The following is a 20,063-nucleotide window of genomic DNA, read 5'->3' on the forward strand; positions in this document are numbered from 1 at the left end:
TTCCGATTGCCAAAAAACATTTTGCGTTGGAAAGTAGACTCGACGAGATTTTCGTTAATATATAATCTTTGGTATGAAAATCTCAGTATGAAGGTGAGAATATCAAGAAAATAACGAGTACTGGGACTAAAAAGAGAAAAAATATAAGCGTACAAACCTAAACTAATAGAAATCATAGATCAGAAAAGGATCACATTATCTCTGTAGGTTGACCAAATCAATTCACAAAACCTGCTCTGATACTATATTGAATTTTTGGAAAAAAGAAAAAAACTTTATTGACTCATTGTAATCTGAGTACATGAACCTCTATTTATAATAAAAGGAAAATAGTAGAATCAAATTACAATTACACCCAAAGTCTAACACTTAAAAGATAAATCATAACATAATTAAACAATTGAACATAAATAGAACAATAACATAACTAAAACACATTTTCACAGAAACTCTTATGTGAGACATCGTTTCGTAATAATTCTAGCTCATAAGACTTTTTATTATGAGAGTCATGTACAACTCTTCCTAATTAATAAAATAGAGGAAGAAGTCTGTAGCTCTATCGTGGATGCTATCTTTTACTTGCACACCTTTTTTTCTGGTTTTAAAACAAGGTCGAACAAGAAGAATCCAATAGCAACCCGTATATTTGCTTACCAGCTTAATTGGACTTGTAATTATATGATTAGCTTAGATTTTCTTATTTAAAGTCAGCAGTGATTGATGGTAGTTGATTCCTATGAACAGGCGAGAAACTTGTCTCCTACCGGGTCCAAAGGATTTTAGAAATATCAGCCCACCACTTTAAAGGCTCTTGAAAATATTTTATAGGAAGTTAAACAGAAGAAGATACACAAGAACGTGAATCAAATTGAAGAAAGAATTAATTACAGTTTTTACATTTGAAGCCCCTTGCGTGGGAGGGGGGAATTCATCATCATGATCCTGTCCTGGAACTATACAGACGAGTATTAAGACTGATATTGCCTGTTAACAAGCAAAGCTATCCTGACTTCAGACTCACAATCAATTTCCTACCCTCCGTATAACTGGAGGCCAACAGATCAAATAAAAGAATCTATCAATTAGTATTATGGATACTCCTAACTAACACTAAATGGGGGATGTATATTCAATTCATCATTATAAGAGCCATCTAAGTAGGTTGTACGAGCTAACAAATTAGAGTTCCTCCAGTCCAATTCCCCACCCATGTGGGGATCCCTCCAATCTAGTTCTCCCTCATCGTGTTTTTCTTCACTCCTCTCTGAGAAATTGTCATAACGATGAGCAGCATTGTGATACCCGAAGGTAGGAGGTTCAAGAAAACTTGCTTCCGGTCCACTGGCTTTCATCTTGCTTCGAGCGCTTTGAGCCCACCATCGACTCTGTACAAATTGTGGCGACTGATCTGTATCATGATGAAAACATTCACGAAAGAAAGGCCTTGATGTAGAGGCTTGAAGGGGACTTTGCATCCGGTCTTCTACAGAAAATCCCCACTTGCCTTCACTAGGTTTGATGTCTCCATGAACATATGATGGTGAGACTCTGTGATCATGCGATGGCTCTCGTGTATCAGTTGGCCGGCGATGGCCACCCTCTATTTTATCTACCCCAGGTGTTCTATGAGATGTGTAGTACCAATCAAGTAAATAAGGAGGGTCCTTTTCGTTGGTGGTTATAGCCCACAAAGAATTAAAGTGAGGACCAGCTCTAGTAAATAGCCCCCCTCTGTCTTGTAATATGTCCCTTGAAACAAAGGTGTTGCTTTCACCTTGAGGTCTTGAGTTTGGATTGGGTTGGCGAGTCCAAATTGGCGGATATGCAGGATGAGTTTCCTGTTGTTGTAATTGCTGCTCCCTGAAACGTCGAAGATTGGATAGAAATTGTTTTCCCTGAGAATTAGGTTCCCAAGTAGCATAGCTAGTTTGGAAGCTGAAAAACACAAAAGAAAATTTGAATATTTGGTTAACGAAAAAAAAATTGAATGCTAAGTATTTGAGGGAGAATGTAGATAGTAGATATATGTGTAGTCGAGACAGTTGCTCGCCTTTCCAAATAATCAAAGCAGAAAAGATTGTAAGAAGGGAACATGCCACGAAAACCATTATTGCAAGGAACACCAACTAAAAAGACATGTAAACCAGACGATATTTTTCTAGTCAACATCACTTCAAAGAAACAATGCAAACCACTTGAGCCAAAACGAATAAACTTCACTCATAGTTTTAGCAGAAGTAGAAGTAAACCGTAGGACGTCTTCACTGAAACAATTTCTCCTTGATGGAGCCTCCAAGCATGTTTTTTGCTGACGGTAATGTTATCTGAGCAGGTACTTCTATGGAATTTAAACTAAGAGATTCTAGAAGGACCCTATTCCACCAATTATAGTGGCCCCTGGTTTTCAGAAACAGGACTCCATAAAAAGTCGATCCCAGTATGTGTCCAGCAAAATTTGAAGTTCTGTTTCAAAATTCTGAATTCTATAAGAAATTTCGCATAGGTATGTGTTTCCTTAATTGGGATTCTTAGATAAGCTACAATTCAGATAATTTTTACAAGTCATGGTATTAATGTCCAGGACACAACACAAGTATATCATACCCATGTTTGTTTGGGTTGAGGTTCAGGTCCACAAAAAGTTACACCTGACACAACCAAAGTACTAGTGCAATCGGAGACCAAATGTTTAGCCATCTCATGAACCTTGAAGCCTTGGACTAGATGACTAAAACAATAAAAGCCTTAGTCTGAATGGTCAGCTGGAAGCAAATCCTACAATTGTACTAGTTTGACATATACCTCAAAAACGATTTCTCCATTTTCCCTTGAGAGCTCCTACGATCGCGAGGTGCATTATATGGTGAACCATAGTTGCTATTCCCATGACATTCAAAGTCAAAAAGACTTAAGCTGCAGCAGAATAACCGAGAAAAATGTCAAAGGCAGAAGAGAAGTGTTGAATGTAATCGGTGTGGGTTTCACAAACCACCAAAAGAATTAACAATACATAATGAAATTTGAAATATCTATGCAAGTATACCCCCAAATATAAATATTTTCCATCTTTCGAAGAAAAATAACAAATTCAAATTGTTAAAAAAATGCTTAGAGTTTCCACTAAAAATGAAATATTTGTATTCAGTTTATTTTGTATTCATATAAACAAAGTATTATATTTCAGTAAGCCTGTGCGGCTAACAAAGTCAGGAACAAAAGAAAAGAAATGAGAAGCCTTAGGATTCACTAGAGAGTAATAAAACACACTTTTATGTTTTTCTCCTGCTTTCTCTCAAACTTGAGAGAAGGCATTAAGGTTAATTGAACTTACTACATTTTTATTCCTTGTATCTTTCTCATATCATGCTTCGATCCTCTATACGCAAAATACTTAAAAACAAATATATTTCCAAAAACACCCAAATAGAGAGTCATAAAAAGTAATATTACTAGATATTTCTTCAATTTTTGAAGATTTCTAAATGCTATTGATTATAGTGACATGACTTAAAACTAAAGAACTACTCAACTTAAAAACAAAATAACAACTTCAGCAGTGCATGTAACCAAGAGAGAGAGAGAGAGAGAGAACAACCTGCAGATATCACCAACACCTTCAACAGTAATTGTAAAATCTGAAATGAAATGCAAGATGTCGTCCACCTTCTGTAAATAAGGAAAAAGGATGCTCAGGTCCTGAAGCCCTCACTGAAGTGAAATCCAAAAACAAAAAGACCAGTAAAATAAGGTTAAAATTTAGAAAGGATGGAGAATTAAACCTTTGGCACCACAAACACAAGTAAATATGGTGTGAAAAAGATAGAGACAATCTCCTCCAGGAAAAGCATCACAGTATACTGCATTGCCCACAAAAAACGAACATAAACACACAATAATGTTATAGGTCAACAAACTCAATTCAACTTCCCAGTTTCAATGGGAACTTTCAAAGTGCAAGGCACATAAATAATTTGTCGTTCACACAGATAGGCACAGATCCTTCTATGACCAGGGCATGGAGTGAAAGTTAAAAAAAGGTCAGGTTTCTGTCTAAAAAGAACATGCTCGGTTTTTATAGAGAAACTTTACCAAACTCGGTTATTGGGTTGGAAGTCGGGCAAGATACAGACAAGATTTTGCTTCCAGACAAGTTCTTAACTATTAAAAGAATTTTTTTAGTTCTACTTTTGCTTAAAGGTCAGGTCCCCCATTAGTAGTTTACCCTTTTTGATCCTTCTTGTTCTCTTCTGTGTTAGGAGTGAATTTGCACCAACCCCAACCCACAGTGACTAGCCAAAGTTTTTTTTTATTTTTTTAATGTTGATTACACACGTACACACAACCCTTATCCTTTGGTCAGGCTTGACCCTAAGACCTCACACTAGAAATCCCGTGTTACTAGACTAATTTAGACTGCCTCTTTCCGACTAATAAGCACTGAAATGTCTTTGAGCTTTTAGGCAACAAGTGTTTTTTTTTTAAATTGGGTAACAAGTGTTACAAGCATGAAATGCCTCTAGAACCACAGAATATGCATATGGGTCACTATCAAACATGAAAGACCAGAGGTCAACATGCCGGTGGGACTTATTCCATATATGGACAAGAACAAAGTATCAATGACCTGCAAAAGTAAACAGTACAAAAAGATACAAAAAGAAGAAAAGATGAAAAAATGCACTCAAATATAATATATAGCAGAAGCTTTATGGTCCTCTTTGCCCCATAATGATGACATACTCACAGATCTTCCCAAAAACATAAAATGAACTTGTTTCAACTTCAACTTAAATCCTAAAAAGGAACAATCACATGGAAGGAACTACAACAACAGGATAAAAACTTTTAAAGAACAAGAGATGAACGAGTGAAAATTTGATGAAGAAAAAGTAGAAAAATCAGCTTTTTAACCACCTCATGTTCAAAAACATTTCAAACAAGGGGCTGAATTTATGTCCATAATGTCTTTAAGCAGAATAATTTCAAAAACTTGCAACATTTGCCTAAAAATCAGACGTAGTTGAATATTTTCTTGTGCCTTAACCATGTATCCTATCAACTATTACATAAATAAAGGAATACCCTAAAGAACAAATAACTTGCCAGACTTACCTGAAACAGGGTTTCAAACTCTTTCCGGACCTTGTCGGTGTTTTCTTTACCTCTCCATCTCTTTGGCATGTAATGGGTATGCTGAACAACAAGAGACATGGCACCTTCTGGATCAAGAACCTGAAGCTCATCAGAAATGGCAGCCCTACTAATGGCTGTGACAGTTCCAAATACTGCAGCATACCAAAATAAGTTGCGACCAAATATCTGCATGGTTGATTGAGATTGCTGTTAAGAAACAAAATATTCCTTCTTTTAGCTGTCTTAATTATAAAGTAAAAGATGAACCTTACATGACCCTCCAGTAAAGATTCCTCCAGAAAGGCAATTATAATCAAAACCGCAGCAAGCCCACCGGCTACAAAAGAAATAAATTTGGCAACGACATTGACAATAGGAGATGGAAATTGCTTGAGATAGCCTGCTGCATGTTCAACACTATTGTTAACTCTGTGCCTGAAGAGATGTTCAACCTGAAATACATATATACAAATTATGTTAGCCAATTCTTTGCTTTGAACAAGATATTTAGCAGTCTGCTAGAGCAGTAAATAAAAAATAAAAAAGCCTTAAGGATACAAGTATGAAGAAGGAAAAAATTATGAATACTTCTTAAGAGATAATCTTCATCTTTAGATTATAAGGATTGAAGATACTTCAAAAGGTTGCTTTTTTTTTCATTTTCAAAAAAAAAAATGTTTGTGCACGTGTGAGTGAGAGAGAGAGAGAGAGAAAGAGAGAGAGAGTACCTCATTAAATTCCCTGAAAATCCACTTTGATAAGGTAGACCATCTCCTGGACGAAACCAAACTTGGATGATGATAGAATTCCTCAGCATATTTTAAGAATAGACGTACCAAAGTGAAGATAACAAGAAAAGGAGACAGGAGAAGCATGACAAGACCAGAAGTCATAAGTCTCTTCCTTAATGCAGATGGGTTACTAATAAAATCTCTTCGAACACAGAAGTTTCTGCAAATGACATAAAAAAAAGCAGTTCAGTTATTTTTAATTTCTTTACTATCTTTTCTACAATATTAATTGTTTATGAGCTCTCACCTGTCAAACATACTCTGCAGTATACACCAATTTAGCATCCATTCAAGATACTTAGTTAATACTAGGCGATGCTCCCTTCCAACATGTCTAGACTTGATGGTAGGACCAGCACCTGGCACCCATTTTGGGATGGGAAAAGAAATCACACTCTTATTGATCATCCCAATCAAATAATTTTCTTTGCGCATTACCCGCATAATCACATCATGGGCAGAGAGATCCTTCACCACACAAAGTTGGTGGAAGCTTTGAACTTGAACCACCTTCTCTAGAATTGCCTCCCAAGGTGTAGTCTGAATTTCATGATCTGTAACATTAAGGCTAGAAGAGAAAGATGTTTCAATGGATTTGGCAATATAGATTTTAAGCAATATTGAATGGTTTTATTGCAAGAGAAAAAAACAATTAGTAAAGAGAGGGAAAAGAATATCTCCCTCAAAGAACAAGGGAGAAAGACTTTCCCACTACTAGAGAAGGCCTAGAAACACTCCTTAGCCAAAAAAAATGACATTAATAAAAAAAGCACTATTAATCAAAACTCTGGGGTGGTTTCTCATCTTCACTCGTTATCAAGCTATTAGTTCCAAATATGATATATGAAATGAGTTCGTCACCACAGAGGTTGATGTCAATGGAGAAGAATGTCCTCTACTTCATTTGACCAAGAAATGATAACGATCCCAACACCACGGTCCTGGATGACGGTTAAGGAATTATTTCCTATATACAATTGGGAGGTTTGGTGTTGCACAAAAGTTACAACAACAATTATGAACATAATGGCTCACATGAACTAGAAATCACTAGACATAAATAATGTATAGTGGAGTTCAGTCAATTACCTGTTATAGAAAAATTGACGAGTCACCAACGTGTTCTTGAGCTGTGCGAAGAATTTTAAAAAACAAAAAACCCAATAAATTGAGAGTATTCCAAGATATCCCACAATAAAGCCTTTAACAAAGGTAAAAGGGACTAATGGATGCTGATGAATAGCCTCCTTAGCTAAATCACACGGTTTAATCCCTGACCCCACTGCATTGATCCCACACTTTGCATTGCTCAGGCCTTTCCAATCAACAACCAGAAGAAAGAAGGCAGAAAAGAATATCACAAAACCAAGAGTAAGCAGTTCAAATATCCACTTTGTGATAATGCACCAAAGTCCCTTTTCGCAATAGTAGTTATATACTCTCTCAAAGAATAAGTCTAAATCAGCTATTGGTTCAACATTCACACTTTCACCATTCAGCAGAGCAGTAGGGCTCTCACTTCCAGAACTTGGAACTGGTTGATAATCAGAGAGTTCAATCTCTGGGACCACATCACCAAGCAATCCTGTTGTGAGGGTGGATTCCGTGTGCCAAGGCCACTTGAATATGGTGGGACCATTTAGACCCTTCTTGACACCAGACATCATCCATAAAGTCTCAGATTATATTGGAGTAGCCAGATCATTCCACAGGCTCATTAGTTTAAGACAACAACCTGAAGAGGTAGACAATAGAAATGCTAATTTTAAGGCATAGAAAAAAAAAAAGATAGAAGTTTGCTCAGTAATAGAAAACAACAGAAAATTAATTGTTAGTGTACAACAAACCCAAGCCTCACCATTTTTTTACGACAATGAGAAGAGAGAATTCATCAAGCCAATTCAAATAATGTAAAGAAATAACATTGCACAAAAAATCAATGAAACTACTGACTACACTTCTTCCCTTTTCTTTTCACTAGACAAACAAAGTGATTCAATCCATGACTCGAATTCTTCCACATAGGTTTACAAGCCCCTTTCACCACGAGCATGTGATACTACGAACCCAAGGTTCTTCATATAGATTTTTTTTTCTTTTTTACTTGTTTTTCTCTGCCATTTTAAACAAATATTGTGCTTCTCTGAGCATGAAGAAAATATAGTAGACAAGAGTAGTAGGAAACAAGTTTCAATCTTTAAGTTGCAAGAGGAAAAGTGGGAGTGCTGTCCACAGCAAGAAGCTGGCAGAAGGCACCTTCTTTTGCCAGTACATTGAAAGAGGAGTAAGTGGAGTAGGATGAGTAATCAATATGCCAATTATCCAAGCTGAGCATATTTCAATGATTTCATCATATATTTGACCCAATCTCCAGGGGCATATTTCTATAGTTTCAAACATACAGACTTTTCGCCTTCCTTTTGCTAGCAGGTGCAGGTCAAAAGTCAGAAGTAATGGTTCATTTCCCCCCAAAGGACGATTGCCTCTTTGTTTGTATGATTACTGATTAAACCGATCAATAAAATCTCACAAGTTAAAAAAAAAACAAAAAGAAAAAAGAAAGGAAAACAATATTTTTGTCACAAAACCATTAGTCGAGGTATTTCTAACAAAGCAACAGCTTGTAAACCATTTCAAAGAGTTGAAGTAATTCAATGCACTGAACAACATTGAGAAGAAATTGGGCCTGGCAAGCAATCCACAACTGCTATAGTTATTGAAATTGAAACAAGGAAAACATGGAAAATCACAAATGTTTAGGGTAGCAACTTTTGCTCTGGTAGAAAGGAGCTATGGAAGCACCCCAGGATTATATAGCTAGCGCTCACACCCCTTGTAGAAATAGGGCACTGCAACTGCTGGTTCGACATGCAGTTCCTAATAAAGTCAGTCTTTCATCTCAGTTCCTCAATGATCACACTTTACAGCTGTTCACCGCATTATGAAAAACATTTTGGACAAAGGCCAGTCTACCTTTAGCTGTATAATTTCCTATTTTTTCAACTCTTAATGTGATTGAGAAAGACAACAGTGGTACTACTTAGTGAATTCCTGTATAGAAAACATTGGTTTTCCCTCCATAAGATTAAAAAAGACAAGGGGACTCCCAAAGGCCTTGCTTCATATTTGTTAATTCATTTCTGGTTCACATGACTTCAGGCAGATAAAGCAGCTACAAAAGCTACGCCTGCCAATCGAGTAGGATATTTAGGATTGGCTCCTGGTATTTTTGATCATGCCAAAGCTCACTATAATGGCATATGGTGCCCAAACAGGTGGTAGTATTTAGCAGATGCCGCTGATTACCAGCATTTTATGAATGCTTAAAAGCATCGTATGACATATTATACAACCAATATGGGAGATTCTAAACAGCATCCAGGACCTCTGAATACAACCAATATTGCCCATAAGCAGGATGTGTCACTGATTCGGCAACCATGCTATGGTCCATGTTTGATACAAAGACCTTAATTTCACAATCTCAATGAGACCTAGGATGTCTTCAATCTCTAGACATCTAACAATTTCAGACCAGACAATGAAACTGATACACGATAAAGCAAATTAGAGTGTATGTAGTCTGTATGGTAGAAAGTCTAGCCAAAGTAATGTACACCCTGATGGCAATGTTCATTCAATTAAACAACAATACAAGCATACTAACAACTTACAATTAAAAATATGTGGATTAGGCCTTTGGCTCAATAACCACATGAGCTTTTACTAAATGAGATAATGAAGCATTATTATATCAAACGTTCAAATGACTCACAGAATGATGGTGCAATATCTCATACTAGTAACAGGGGGAATCCAACTCCAAATGTATGTACAATACACAAAGACTGTTCAGGTTTAAAAAATGAAAAAGGACCTATAAATAATTTATCCTCAACCCACCCAAAAAGGCTGCAAGCTGCAAGTGGTTGCTTGACAAATTTGAAGTCAATTAGAAAATTTTCAAAATCAGAATAAAGGAACTCCGCCAGATTAGACATGGCAAAAACAGCATAACGTTCTTACCCTTCCAAACTTAGAAACCAAATAATACAAAAACACATTTCATAATGTAAAGTGACTGTCTTTTAATCAAATTTCCCTTCACAGAACCTTGGAATTATCTTCACAAAATAAAGCGCCCGAATACCTTAAAAACACTTATCCTGACAAGTAATAACACAGCTAGAAACAACTCCAGCTCTCAATCAACAAAACATAAAAATCACAATCAGACAAGCTCCCAGTACACACATAAACATACACAAACAAAGACTTCGGGTTAAAAAAAAAACACACCAGAAATTAGCTACAAAACAACGGTACAGCAGTCGATTATCCAAAACAAAGAAGGGGAAAAACTAAATTCACCCAAAACACTAGGAAGACATATAACTCATTATCAATACAGTGCAACAAAGCAAACAGGCGATCCACAGAACCGATCAATTATTCCAAAAAGAGAATACAACGGAGAAAAGAAGACCGACCGATATACTACGGCGGCGGTGATGATAGCAAAAGAGGAAAATGGGGCGGAGGGAGAGCGCGGAGGAAAGAAGCTAACTTGAATAACAAGGAAGAGGATGTCCCTAGGCAAGGCCAAAACTCCCAAGTAAAGCACGTCACGACCATGGACAATAAAACAGCACGGCGGCAGCCAAATCCCTTTTGTTTACGATTACGAACTCTGCCGTGTCAGTCGACATCCCGACTATCGGGAACAAACGATCCGATTAATCGCCTGTTGCAGGGACGGTGCAGCGGGTCCCGGGTCTGGGTCTGGGTCTGGAATGGATCCGCCACTACAGCCGACTGCTGTAGGACCAAAATCCCAATAACACATCCGGTCCTAGTTTTGGATGTGACATGGCAGGAATTCATGAGTGAGCAATGGGTTAGTCTCACCAAGTGAGAAATGGGTGAGAATAAAAACCCTTGCAAGTTAGAGACAAATTTACTGAGATAAATCTCCTCAACTTGAGCCTACATATATGCGTGGCACCAAGCAAAACCGGTTTGCAAATCATTTGAGCTCGACTGTAAAAAAAATTTAGTTAGTTCAATTTTTACTTGAGAGTTTGACTTGGGCTTAAACTTGAAATAAAGCTTAATAAGTATAACAAGTCAAACATAAGATTTTCCAAACTCGGCTTGTTAGCTCGTGAGTCGACTCATTAACATAAATATTTTAAGAAAATACCCTTTATTCTAATTGTTTCGATCAATTCCCTCTTTAGTTGATTGATAGTTGCTTTTATTTACCTCAAACCTCAAAGACGGTCAATCATTCAATCCTTATGGGTTCCTCAACATCTAATATTGTTATTCGTCGATGGAATAAACATTATTGATGGAGGTGTTTGCTATTTATTTTATGTCTATTAAGCTAGTTATTATACATTAGTATGCTCTATTATAAAGTCATAGACTCCTTTGTGATAACTTACAGTTCAATGGTACTAAGTTCATCATAACATTTTTTTTATAATACATTTATTTGTATTTTTAAATATAGGTTGGAGCTCAAAATTGGCCCGAGCACGAACTTAAACTCGGTTAAAAAATTTAGGTTTGAGCTCAATTCCAATTTTCTGTGAGAACTTCGCCAAGAAAAGACCTGTTCGTCCTTTCTTGCATTCAAGTAGGAGACTCGCAAGTGGTAAGATTTCCACCTTCAGATGTCTCCATTACCAATCAGAGTTAGTATCAAATGATTCTGGCAGTTTAGATGTTCACTTAGATCTCACATCGAACATTAGATCTCACATCTCTCAGATATCAAGCTTGAAATAGGTGTTGTGAAAGAATACGACTCCAATATAACTGGCTCCTATCGTTTTTGTTCAAAACAATAAGCCTTTCCCATCAACTGCTGTTCAATCTCTTAGGGGATCTCAGACTCACATCCAAGATAGATTATGCTCTTAACATATGAAAAGAATGACAAAGATATGTTACTTCGAAACAGTGCAAGTGCAAGTATTTATTCTAAATCTCTTCAACCGCAGTCATTCTGAGTTCCCTTGCCTGCTCTTTTGGTGAGAAAACGGGAGCAATGTAGAAGGAAAAAACAAGAATAGAGGTTAAGTGGTTGTGTGTTTAAAGTAATCTCTAGTTCTCTTTGATAACTCTTTCTGTAAGGTGTAGCTCAAAATGCTAAGCCTTTAGCTACTGAAAACACACTATGGTATCTGCTCAGTTAGTAAATGAGCATTTCACTTCTACCTCCACTCATTAGATGGTTTAATCTCGTCAACTTCAAGACAGAGGAGCAGTATTTCTTTCTTTAAAATGAAACAGAAGATGTTCAACTTTAATGAAAATCAACAGTCATTTTGTGAAGAATGGCATCAGGAGTGATTAGGCCAGGAACAGTCATGTGTCCAAGAATCTCATTAAAAAGGAAAGCACTGCAATGAACTTCAAAGATGTAAGGAGCATAAAGCAAAAACAAGTTCTAGCATTAATTACTATAGTGTCTTTGATTATATTGATAAGGAAACAAAAAACCCTAGGTACCTAGATTGATAACAAACACTACTCTTTTAAGGATTTTGATGTCAAACACCTAACCGATACAACCTAAAAGACTAGTCTGTTAAGTGCGGGAAGGCACCGCTCACAAGAGTGGACAGAACCACTCTGACACCCACCCCGCCCATTCTCTACAGCCTCTCACGGGATTCGAACTCGGAATGTGGTGCCCAACTCTGATATCATGTCAAACGCTTAGCCAATACAACCCAACCCAATAGACCGGTCTGTTAAGTACGGAAAGCCAAGTACCTAACCCATCAGTGGACCAGGGGTGGACGGAACCTAACCCAGGTGGACCGGAACCACCTAGCTTTGACATCTGATGCCTTTACAAGCTCACCTTCATAGAGAACCACCATTTTTCTTTTTCTTTTTTTAATGACAGTGAACCAGGTTTTTAATGTTATTAAAATCTAACCGACCATTAAGATGGCCGGATTTTATCTAATCGGATTTGACCGGGTTCAAGTGGGATGCTGACCTTTAGATTTATTATATATTTTTGTTTCATTAACTTTAACACAATCTGATAGATTCATAAGTTGGCATGATATTTTTCATGCAAGTGTTTAATATCTGCTTTTAGTACTCCTAAAATAAATTATCGAGTCTCTTATACTGATTATCGAATCAAACCTGATTCAACCAACCAGTCAAATTACATCAACCAGCTGGGTCTTTCCATTAAAGTGGCTAATATTAATATTAACTGATACTTGGACTTTCAGTCACTAATGACCATGGATAATGACCCCTTACAATTGTTTATGAGAACTCTAGAAGTTATTTGACTAATGAAATTTGGCAGAATCTTGTTCAAAATTGTTGGCCGATGAAAAACTTGCTCTTACACAGAGATTAAATAATTATTTTGCCGAATACTCAAAATCTGGACTTGCATATGCAAAGACACTTGACTGCTTTTATGGATTCAACGTGATGAATTATTAAAATGGTAACATAGTATTCATTATATTGCTTGCTACGAGAAAAATACAAAAAAAAAAAAAAATCAGAAAAGAAAAGAAAAGACAAAAAAATGGAGAGAAATGATGTATTTTCTGTTGTTTGGTAGCAAATAATCATTGAGAGAAAATTTTAATAGTCAAAATTTTTAAATATTACTAATTTTCTTTTTTTTATTATCCACGTGTACCCAAACAAGATAAACTATATTTTTCTTTAATTTTATCTCTCATTTTCTATGGAAACAAGAGAAAAGAAATATCTTTTCTCTCTCTAGAGACCCATGCAACAATTTTCCAATAAGTTATTGATACACTCTATCCTTAGTAAGATATGCTTAATATCATAAACGTCATCAACTAATTTAAAATAATGAAACATGTGGGTTCGTATCTTGAAAGATTTAACATCCATTTAAATACTCCTCTTAATGGTGTTTTTTTCCATAACAGCACATAATGTTCAAAACCTGATATGCATGAAGTCACTCTCTATAGTCTAACTTGCCATTAATTATACAATGTGAAACTAATAAAAAAGATCAAAGTAATATTATATCAACTCAAAGTTTTTTTTTTTATAAAGTTGTTTCCTCTACTCATTGTAATATTAGAATAAGTATCACAATTGCAGCTTCCTTTCGAATAAGGGTGGCATTGAATCAAGTCGAGCCCGAACTTGCCTATGTTCGAGTTGGGTTTGATTTAAATATTTTGAACTCGATCTCTAGCGGAGCCTAGCCTCGAGCCTAAAATTTTAATCGAGCTCGAGCCCAATAATTTTAACCAAGTTCGAGCTTCCACCTATATTTAAACTTTTGCATAAAATACATGTCAAATAAATTATATATAAAATTATCTATACACTTTGCCTAAAATTATTTATAAAAGCTGCATAATTATGCATAAAAGTTATTCAATAATCAAATACAAAAACATCATTGAAATATCAATATCAATATAAAATGGTTGATGTCTCCTTTGTAATTAAGAGCTCGAAACACAACGCAATTAAACTACATTCGACATATATCTAGCAGTGTTGACTGCTGAGGATTGACGAATTGTTTGGCAAACAATTAAAACGCCCAACAAAATAATACAATGGAAAAATGGAAAAATCAAGAGAATGGTAAGAACTAAAAACAGAAAAACCAACAGTAGGGTAAGAGCCATTACCTTTGAGAAATGAGTAACAAAAAACTCCTAAAACAACATGAGGCATTCGTCCATAGCAGTTTTAATGCGAGATCGAAAATAAATAATGGAATACTGAAGATAAAAATGAAAAAAATCATTATTAGTATTTTACATCGACAGCGAGAAATAAACTGAATCGAACCAAGCCTGGCTTGAGCCGCTCACGAACTGGCTTGGTTAGATGCCACCCCTACTTTCAAGACCATCGACTGAAGGGAATTTTGCAAACATAGATTTTATAATTAACGAAAAATATTATGAAGTTTAAAATTTTATACGTGGAATTAGTAGGACTTGGATCTAATACATACGATTAGAGCACGTATGAATAATCATCAGTAAAATTTTATTAATTTACTAGATAAATAAATTAAAATATAACATTATTTTAATTTTTATAAATCTACCTCTTTCAAAATAAAAAAATAAAAACTCAATTTCCTATATGAATATATTCAGCTAAAAATAAAATAATATCTATATAAAAATCATTAATAGAATTTAGACGTAGAAAAATTATAATTTTTGTCTAGTAGTTCAATATTTGAGTAAAATATTTAGAACCAAGAGAATATGAGATGGAATCAAGGTCGTCTACGGGTTTAGAGTTTAGGGTTTAGCATATGTATAAATGAATAATCATTTTTTTTTCTCTTACTAAAACGCAGGGTTTACGTTTTAAATTCATGAAGTATGAAAAACAAATCTATAGTAACAAGTAAACCATATATAGTAGGAAATTAAAATAGGCATTAAAAATTTGAAAAGCAAATTATAGTTTGATAATGTAAGGAGGTTGCAGGACGTCTTGGCAACTGGGAAGAGACAATAATATAGAACCTAAAAGTCAATCAAGAGACGAGTCAGTTTTGTCTGTGTGCTTGAAAGAGCAATTTGGTTTTGCTGAGACAGGTTATTTATAGGTTATATTAGGAAGAGATTCATCAACCTCTCCCCTCCCTGACAGGAATTAGCTCTGGAGAAGAAGACATGGCAGGAGAGGGAGATGGTGCAGAAAACAAGAGTACTTTCAGTGTTGAAATTGAGAAGGGTGCTGCAGGTGCTAAAGTCCATGAAGAATTTTTTTCGGCATCTGCTCATACTGTTGGTCGCGGTTAGTTCCAGCACTGTACATCTTCTTCTTCCTCTTCCTCTTCCTCTTCTTCTTTTCTTCGTCGTCGTCACCACCATTGCCATTTCTTCCTCTTTCTCGTTTGTTTTTTTTTTATTTATAAACCACTGTTCACACTCACAGTTACAAATCCTCCTTATTCTTATAGTTCTGACTGAGTATAGTCACAATCCCATTACTGTCGGATTGATCCTTCTCTACATATTTTTCTCTGGAAATAGCACAGATGATCTTATTTATTTAAAGGAAATAAAAGAAAGAAAGTCTAGCTGTCGATTTCTATCCTTGCAAGAACTAAGCAGAAGATTACAGTTTCTGACGTTCTGGGTGTTGTTTTGAAAGTCAGATTCATGGATTCAGGTGGGTATTTTGCTGGTTTCGAGCTTCAACTGTGGATATATCTTGACGTTTTCGAATCTGATGTTGGTGCCGTTGGGATGGGCGTGGGGACTGGTTTGTCTGTCAGTGATCGGAATCTTCACGTTCTACGCCAATTGGCTCTTGGCAGAATTCCATGTCATCGACGGCCAACGCTTCATCAGATACAGAGATCTCATGGGCTTCGTTTTTGGTGAGTTCCTTCTCCTTCTTCCTCTTTTTCTTGTTCTTGTTTTCTTCTTACTCTTTTTCTTCCTCTTTCCGCTCCTTTGAAAGTGTGCGCCTGGGAAGTCGAACCGAAGAGATGGCCAATAAATGCAATTCTTTTGTTTTGACTTCTCAGAGAAAACAATCACAGGAAGGTTTTCGTTTCCTTTTAGAAAATATCTACAGCCAATTAACCACGAATGCTTATCTCTATCTTTAATCTTTGAGAGGAAACAATCACTCAGAATCCCATCAAGGGTTCCACTTTTGAAAACAAAACAATAAATCCAGCATGATTCATCGCTTCCAGACAGTAATGATCTTGATAACATCCAACTTTATGAAAACTGGATCTTGGCCACAGGCACGAAGATGTATTATTTGACATGGGTGCTACAGTTCCTGACCCTTCTCCTTGGCAACATGGGCTTCATCCTCCTGGGAGGGAGAGCACTCAAGGTATGACACACTCGTGAGCCTTAAAAAAAGGATTTTTTATTGATTATGTATCTAATTATATATAATAATAACAAAACATTAAATTGGGTCTAAGGTCTATCCTAAAATAACTAGCTAATTTAAGAATTTTATTTTCTAAATAATAAACTCAAGATCTTTGTACTCACTAATCCATGTGGGACTATTCTTTAACAGTCTCTCTCACGTGCTCTCATTTGTAGTTTTACATGTCGATAATACCCATGCGGGCTTTATACTATGTTAAGTTAGGTCTAAGGCCCATCCCAAAATTACTAGCCAACTTAAATTTTTTTTTTCCAACTAATAAACTCAAGATCTCCATACTTATTAATCCATGTAGGATTATTTACTAACACAACGGAATTCTTATTATAAGATATTGACCGTTTATATATTCTCATAACTTTTATGACAAAAACACCCATATAGGTGGATCTGTACAAACCTTCACAACCCTCCTTCTCAAGGTAAGGGTAGCTCCACTAAGGGGAATTGAAGGGTCATAAAGGTGTATTTTATGCAAGTGAGGAACATTTTATATGGTTGTGTTAATCTAAGTATTCAGTAATATAGTATTATTGAATTTATGAAATTATAAAAAAAAAAATCCGAATGTGGATGACAAGATAGGTCTACATCCTACAGATGAATTTTAAAATATTTAACAGGAGATCAATTAATTGGTGACAGATTAACAATTCCAACCCATACATGCAGGAGATCAATTCAGAGTTCAGTGACTCCCCTATAAGCCTTCAATGGTGTGTGGCCATAACAGGAGTTCTTTTATTTGTGTTTGGAGTTGCAGTTCCCACCATGTCAGCCATGAGACATTGGTTAGGAGCCTCGACCATCATGGCTGCACTCTATATAGCTGTGCTCTTGGAAATTCTAGTTAGAGATGGTACATTTTTTCCTCTATTCTCAATCTCTCAAAACGTGTTGGTGTCTTTAGATTTTTTTTTATTTTATGTTCGCAAAGGTTTGAAATTTTCCTAACGTTTGACAGGGCGAGCTAGCAAAGCTAAGGACTACACCATTGTTGGAAGTAAGGTGGATAAGGTCTTCAATGCTTTCGGTGCAATATCCGCGATCCTCGTCTGTAATTCCTCCGGGCTACTGCCGGAGATACAGGTAGTATTCTTCATCCCTGACTCATTTCCTCTGGATTTCACTGGTTTTTTTAAAAAAGAGAAGTTTCTCGTCTTTGCAGTCAACTCTAAGGAGCCCTGTGGTGAAGAACATGAGGAAGGCCTTGTATTCTCAGTACTCAATTGGCCTTACAGTCTACTATGGTGTGAGCATCGTTGGGTACTGGGCGTATGGCTCCTCGGTCTCAGAATACCTCCCCAAAGAGCTCAGTGGACCAAAGTGGGCAAAAGTCCTCATCAATGCAACAGTGTTTCTGCAATCAACAATCTCCCAACAAGTAATCAAGCTTCATCTCTAAACCCTTTTCCTCTTCCATTATCTTGCGTTAATTTCCTTCATTAAACTCGATCTAATCGACCAATCGAATCAGATGTTTGTGGCACCAATCCATGAGGCACTTGATACACACTTCTTGAAGCTGGAAGAGAGCATATACTCAAAAGAGAATCGGAAGAGAGTAACCCTATTGCGTGCACTCTTCTTTGGAGCAAACTCACTCATTGCCGCCATGTTTCCATTCATGGGAGACTTTGTGAACCTCTTGGGATCCTTCACTCTCTTCCCTCTGACGTTCATCTTCCCCAGCATGATTTTCATCAAGGTTTGTCTCTCATGTTCTTCTTCATTTCTTCTGATCACAACCAGGGTTCACTGCGTGTTGTTTACGGTTCAATTGGTGCAGATTAGGGGGAAGAAAGCTAGAAGAATCAAAATGGTTTGGCATTGGAGTATCATTTTTGTTTCGTCTTTGCTGGCAGTGATCACAACGACTGCTGCTATGAGATTAATTGTAAATAACGCAAGGGTTTACCATTTTTTCGCCAACACATGAAAAGAGATTTGGATAATTATGTATTAGTTCTTGATTAGTACTAATGTGGAAGACGAAACAGATTGGAACGTAATAGATTTTAATATAAGTGCAAATGACAGTCCATTTTATTATAAGTTCTTCTGTAAGAAGATTAGATTTATTAGTTAATTTTGGCTTTTAATTCATTTGGACAGCTCCTTCCAAAAACATTGAGACAAATTAAACACTAATTAATATAATTTCCTGAGATAAATCTCAATAATCAAGGCCATCCATTCGTATGGTCCCACCTGAGCCAATAAATGTCCCAACTGCCCCCTTACCCCCCCTTTAATGCAATATCCTTTTTCATAACATCCACTCTCCCAAGTGCCAACCACAACAACGAGTGAAACAAACACAAGAAGAAACAAAACCCCGTGAAATCGATCAGATTCATTCCCCCAAGCAACCGAGGCCAGCAAAACCCAGTTGAGAGCTCTCCACAGAATTCCATTTGGGCCATCCTCGATTTCATTAAACAAAAACCATGTCGATTGAAATGGCCTCAGGCAAGTTCTCGTACCAGAGGCTGAAAAAGGTTTCAGAAGAACCAGACTGTGTACTTGAAGCAGAGGTTCAAAGAGAGGAGAGACTGAGCAGAGCGGCGAGAAGCTGGTGGAGGTTCAGACGATTGTCCGGCAGGAGGAGGTCGAGGGTTCGAATCCCCAATCTGAGGAAGTTTCTGAGGAGGAGAAGCAAACTCGTCTCCGCCGTCAGAGTTTCCTGGGTCAAGCTGCGGAGGAGGTTAATGGAGAGTAGATCTCATTTCGCGGAACTGTTTGCTGGGAATTATATGTTTATGCAGGTGAGCCCAGCGCCTCTGGGGTTTGTGGACAAACCTCTTCCCCACGTCGCTTGAGTTCATCATCTCGACAACAATGTCGAAACTGGAGACTGTAATTTCTTTCCTTTTTGAGCAACTACGGTTTCTGGGTCTTGTTTTTATCAACACATTCCAGAAACCCTTTACCCAAATCTCTGTGTTCTCTCCCTGCTTCCGTAGAATCGTGATTTGAGATGACTGTAAATGGTAGTAATGAAGCATAGTTTTTCACTCTTTTGTATGTTAATCTTCTCATGGCTGATAGTGATCTTGACAACACAACTCAAAATTTCTTGTCGGGCAGTGAAATTTTCAGCGTCTTGTAAGGGTTTTGATTTTTGGGTTGCGTCCATTGCTGATCGCCATGAATGGCCGCCGCAGATGGAGTAGAAATCAGACATGG

General features: G+C 36.7%; 2 protein-coding genes across 2 annotated transcripts; one reads left to right on the forward strand and one right to left on the reverse strand.

Annotated features, from left to right (window-relative positions):
- Nucleotides 1–888: 888 nt before the first annotated feature.
- On the reverse strand, nt 889–10,538 carry LOC137944966 (autophagy-related protein 9-like). The gene is made up of 10 exons (XM_068790834.1): nt 10,418–10,538; nt 7,017–7,662; nt 6,175–6,495; nt 5,865–6,087; nt 5,409–5,588; nt 5,116–5,322; nt 3,783–3,860; nt 3,599–3,669; nt 2,806–2,916; nt 889–1,938 (listed from the first exon to the last, which is right to left on the reverse strand). Exons 2-10 carry the CDS (start codon nt 7,592–7,594, stop codon nt 1,104–1,106), a joined length of 2,604 nt encoding a protein of 867 aa, XP_068646935.1. The 5' UTR covers nt 7,595–7,662; nt 10,418–10,538; the 3' UTR covers nt 889–1,103.
- Nucleotides 10,539–15,622: 5,084 nt separating this feature from the next.
- LOC137949882 (probable proline transporter 2) lies at nt 15,623–18,813 on the forward strand. The gene is made up of 8 exons (XM_068796119.1): nt 15,623–15,746; nt 16,111–16,335; nt 16,714–16,808; nt 17,547–17,733; nt 17,839–17,963; nt 18,043–18,258; nt 18,352–18,582; nt 18,664–18,813. The coding sequence occupies exons 1-8, from the start codon at nt 15,623–15,625 to the stop codon at nt 18,811–18,813; spliced, it is 1,353 nt and encodes a 450-aa protein (XP_068652220.1).
- The last annotated feature ends 1,250 nt before the right edge of the window (nt 18,814–20,063 follow it).

Source organism: Aristolochia californica, unplaced genomic scaffold (assembly GCF_029961685.1).
Source record: "Aristolochia californica isolate CCGP_79_NKW_82.1479 unplaced genomic scaffold, dmAriCali1.0.hap1 SCAF_1, whole genome shotgun sequence".
NCBI lineage: Eukaryota > Viridiplantae > Streptophyta > Magnoliopsida > Piperales > Aristolochiaceae > Aristolochia > Aristolochia californica.

Coding starts and splice junctions, on each gene's coding strand:
- LOC137949882 (XM_068796119.1), top strand. CDS start 15,623: ATGGCAGGAGAGGGAGATGGTGCAGAAAACAAGAGTACTTTCAGTGTT. Junction 17,734..17,838: donor GGAAATTCTAGTTAGAGATG/GTACATTTTTTC, acceptor AACGTTTGACAG/GGCGAGCTAGCAAAGCTAAG. Junction 18,259..18,351: donor AATCAACAATCTCCCAACAA/GTAATCAAGCTT, acceptor CAATCGAATCAG/ATGTTTGTGGCACCAATCCA.
- LOC137944966 (XM_068790834.1), bottom strand. CDS start 7,594: ATGATGTCTGGTGTCAAGAAGGGTCTAAATGGTCCCACCATATTCAAG. Junction 6,088..6,174: donor CTGCAGAGTATGTTTGACAG/GTGAGAGCTCAT, acceptor TGTCATTTGCAG/AAACTTCTGTGTTCGAAGAG. Junction 2,917..3,598: donor GGTGTTGGTGATATCTGCAG/GTTGTTCTCTCT, acceptor ATTCTGCTGCAG/CTTAAGTCTTTTTGACTTTG.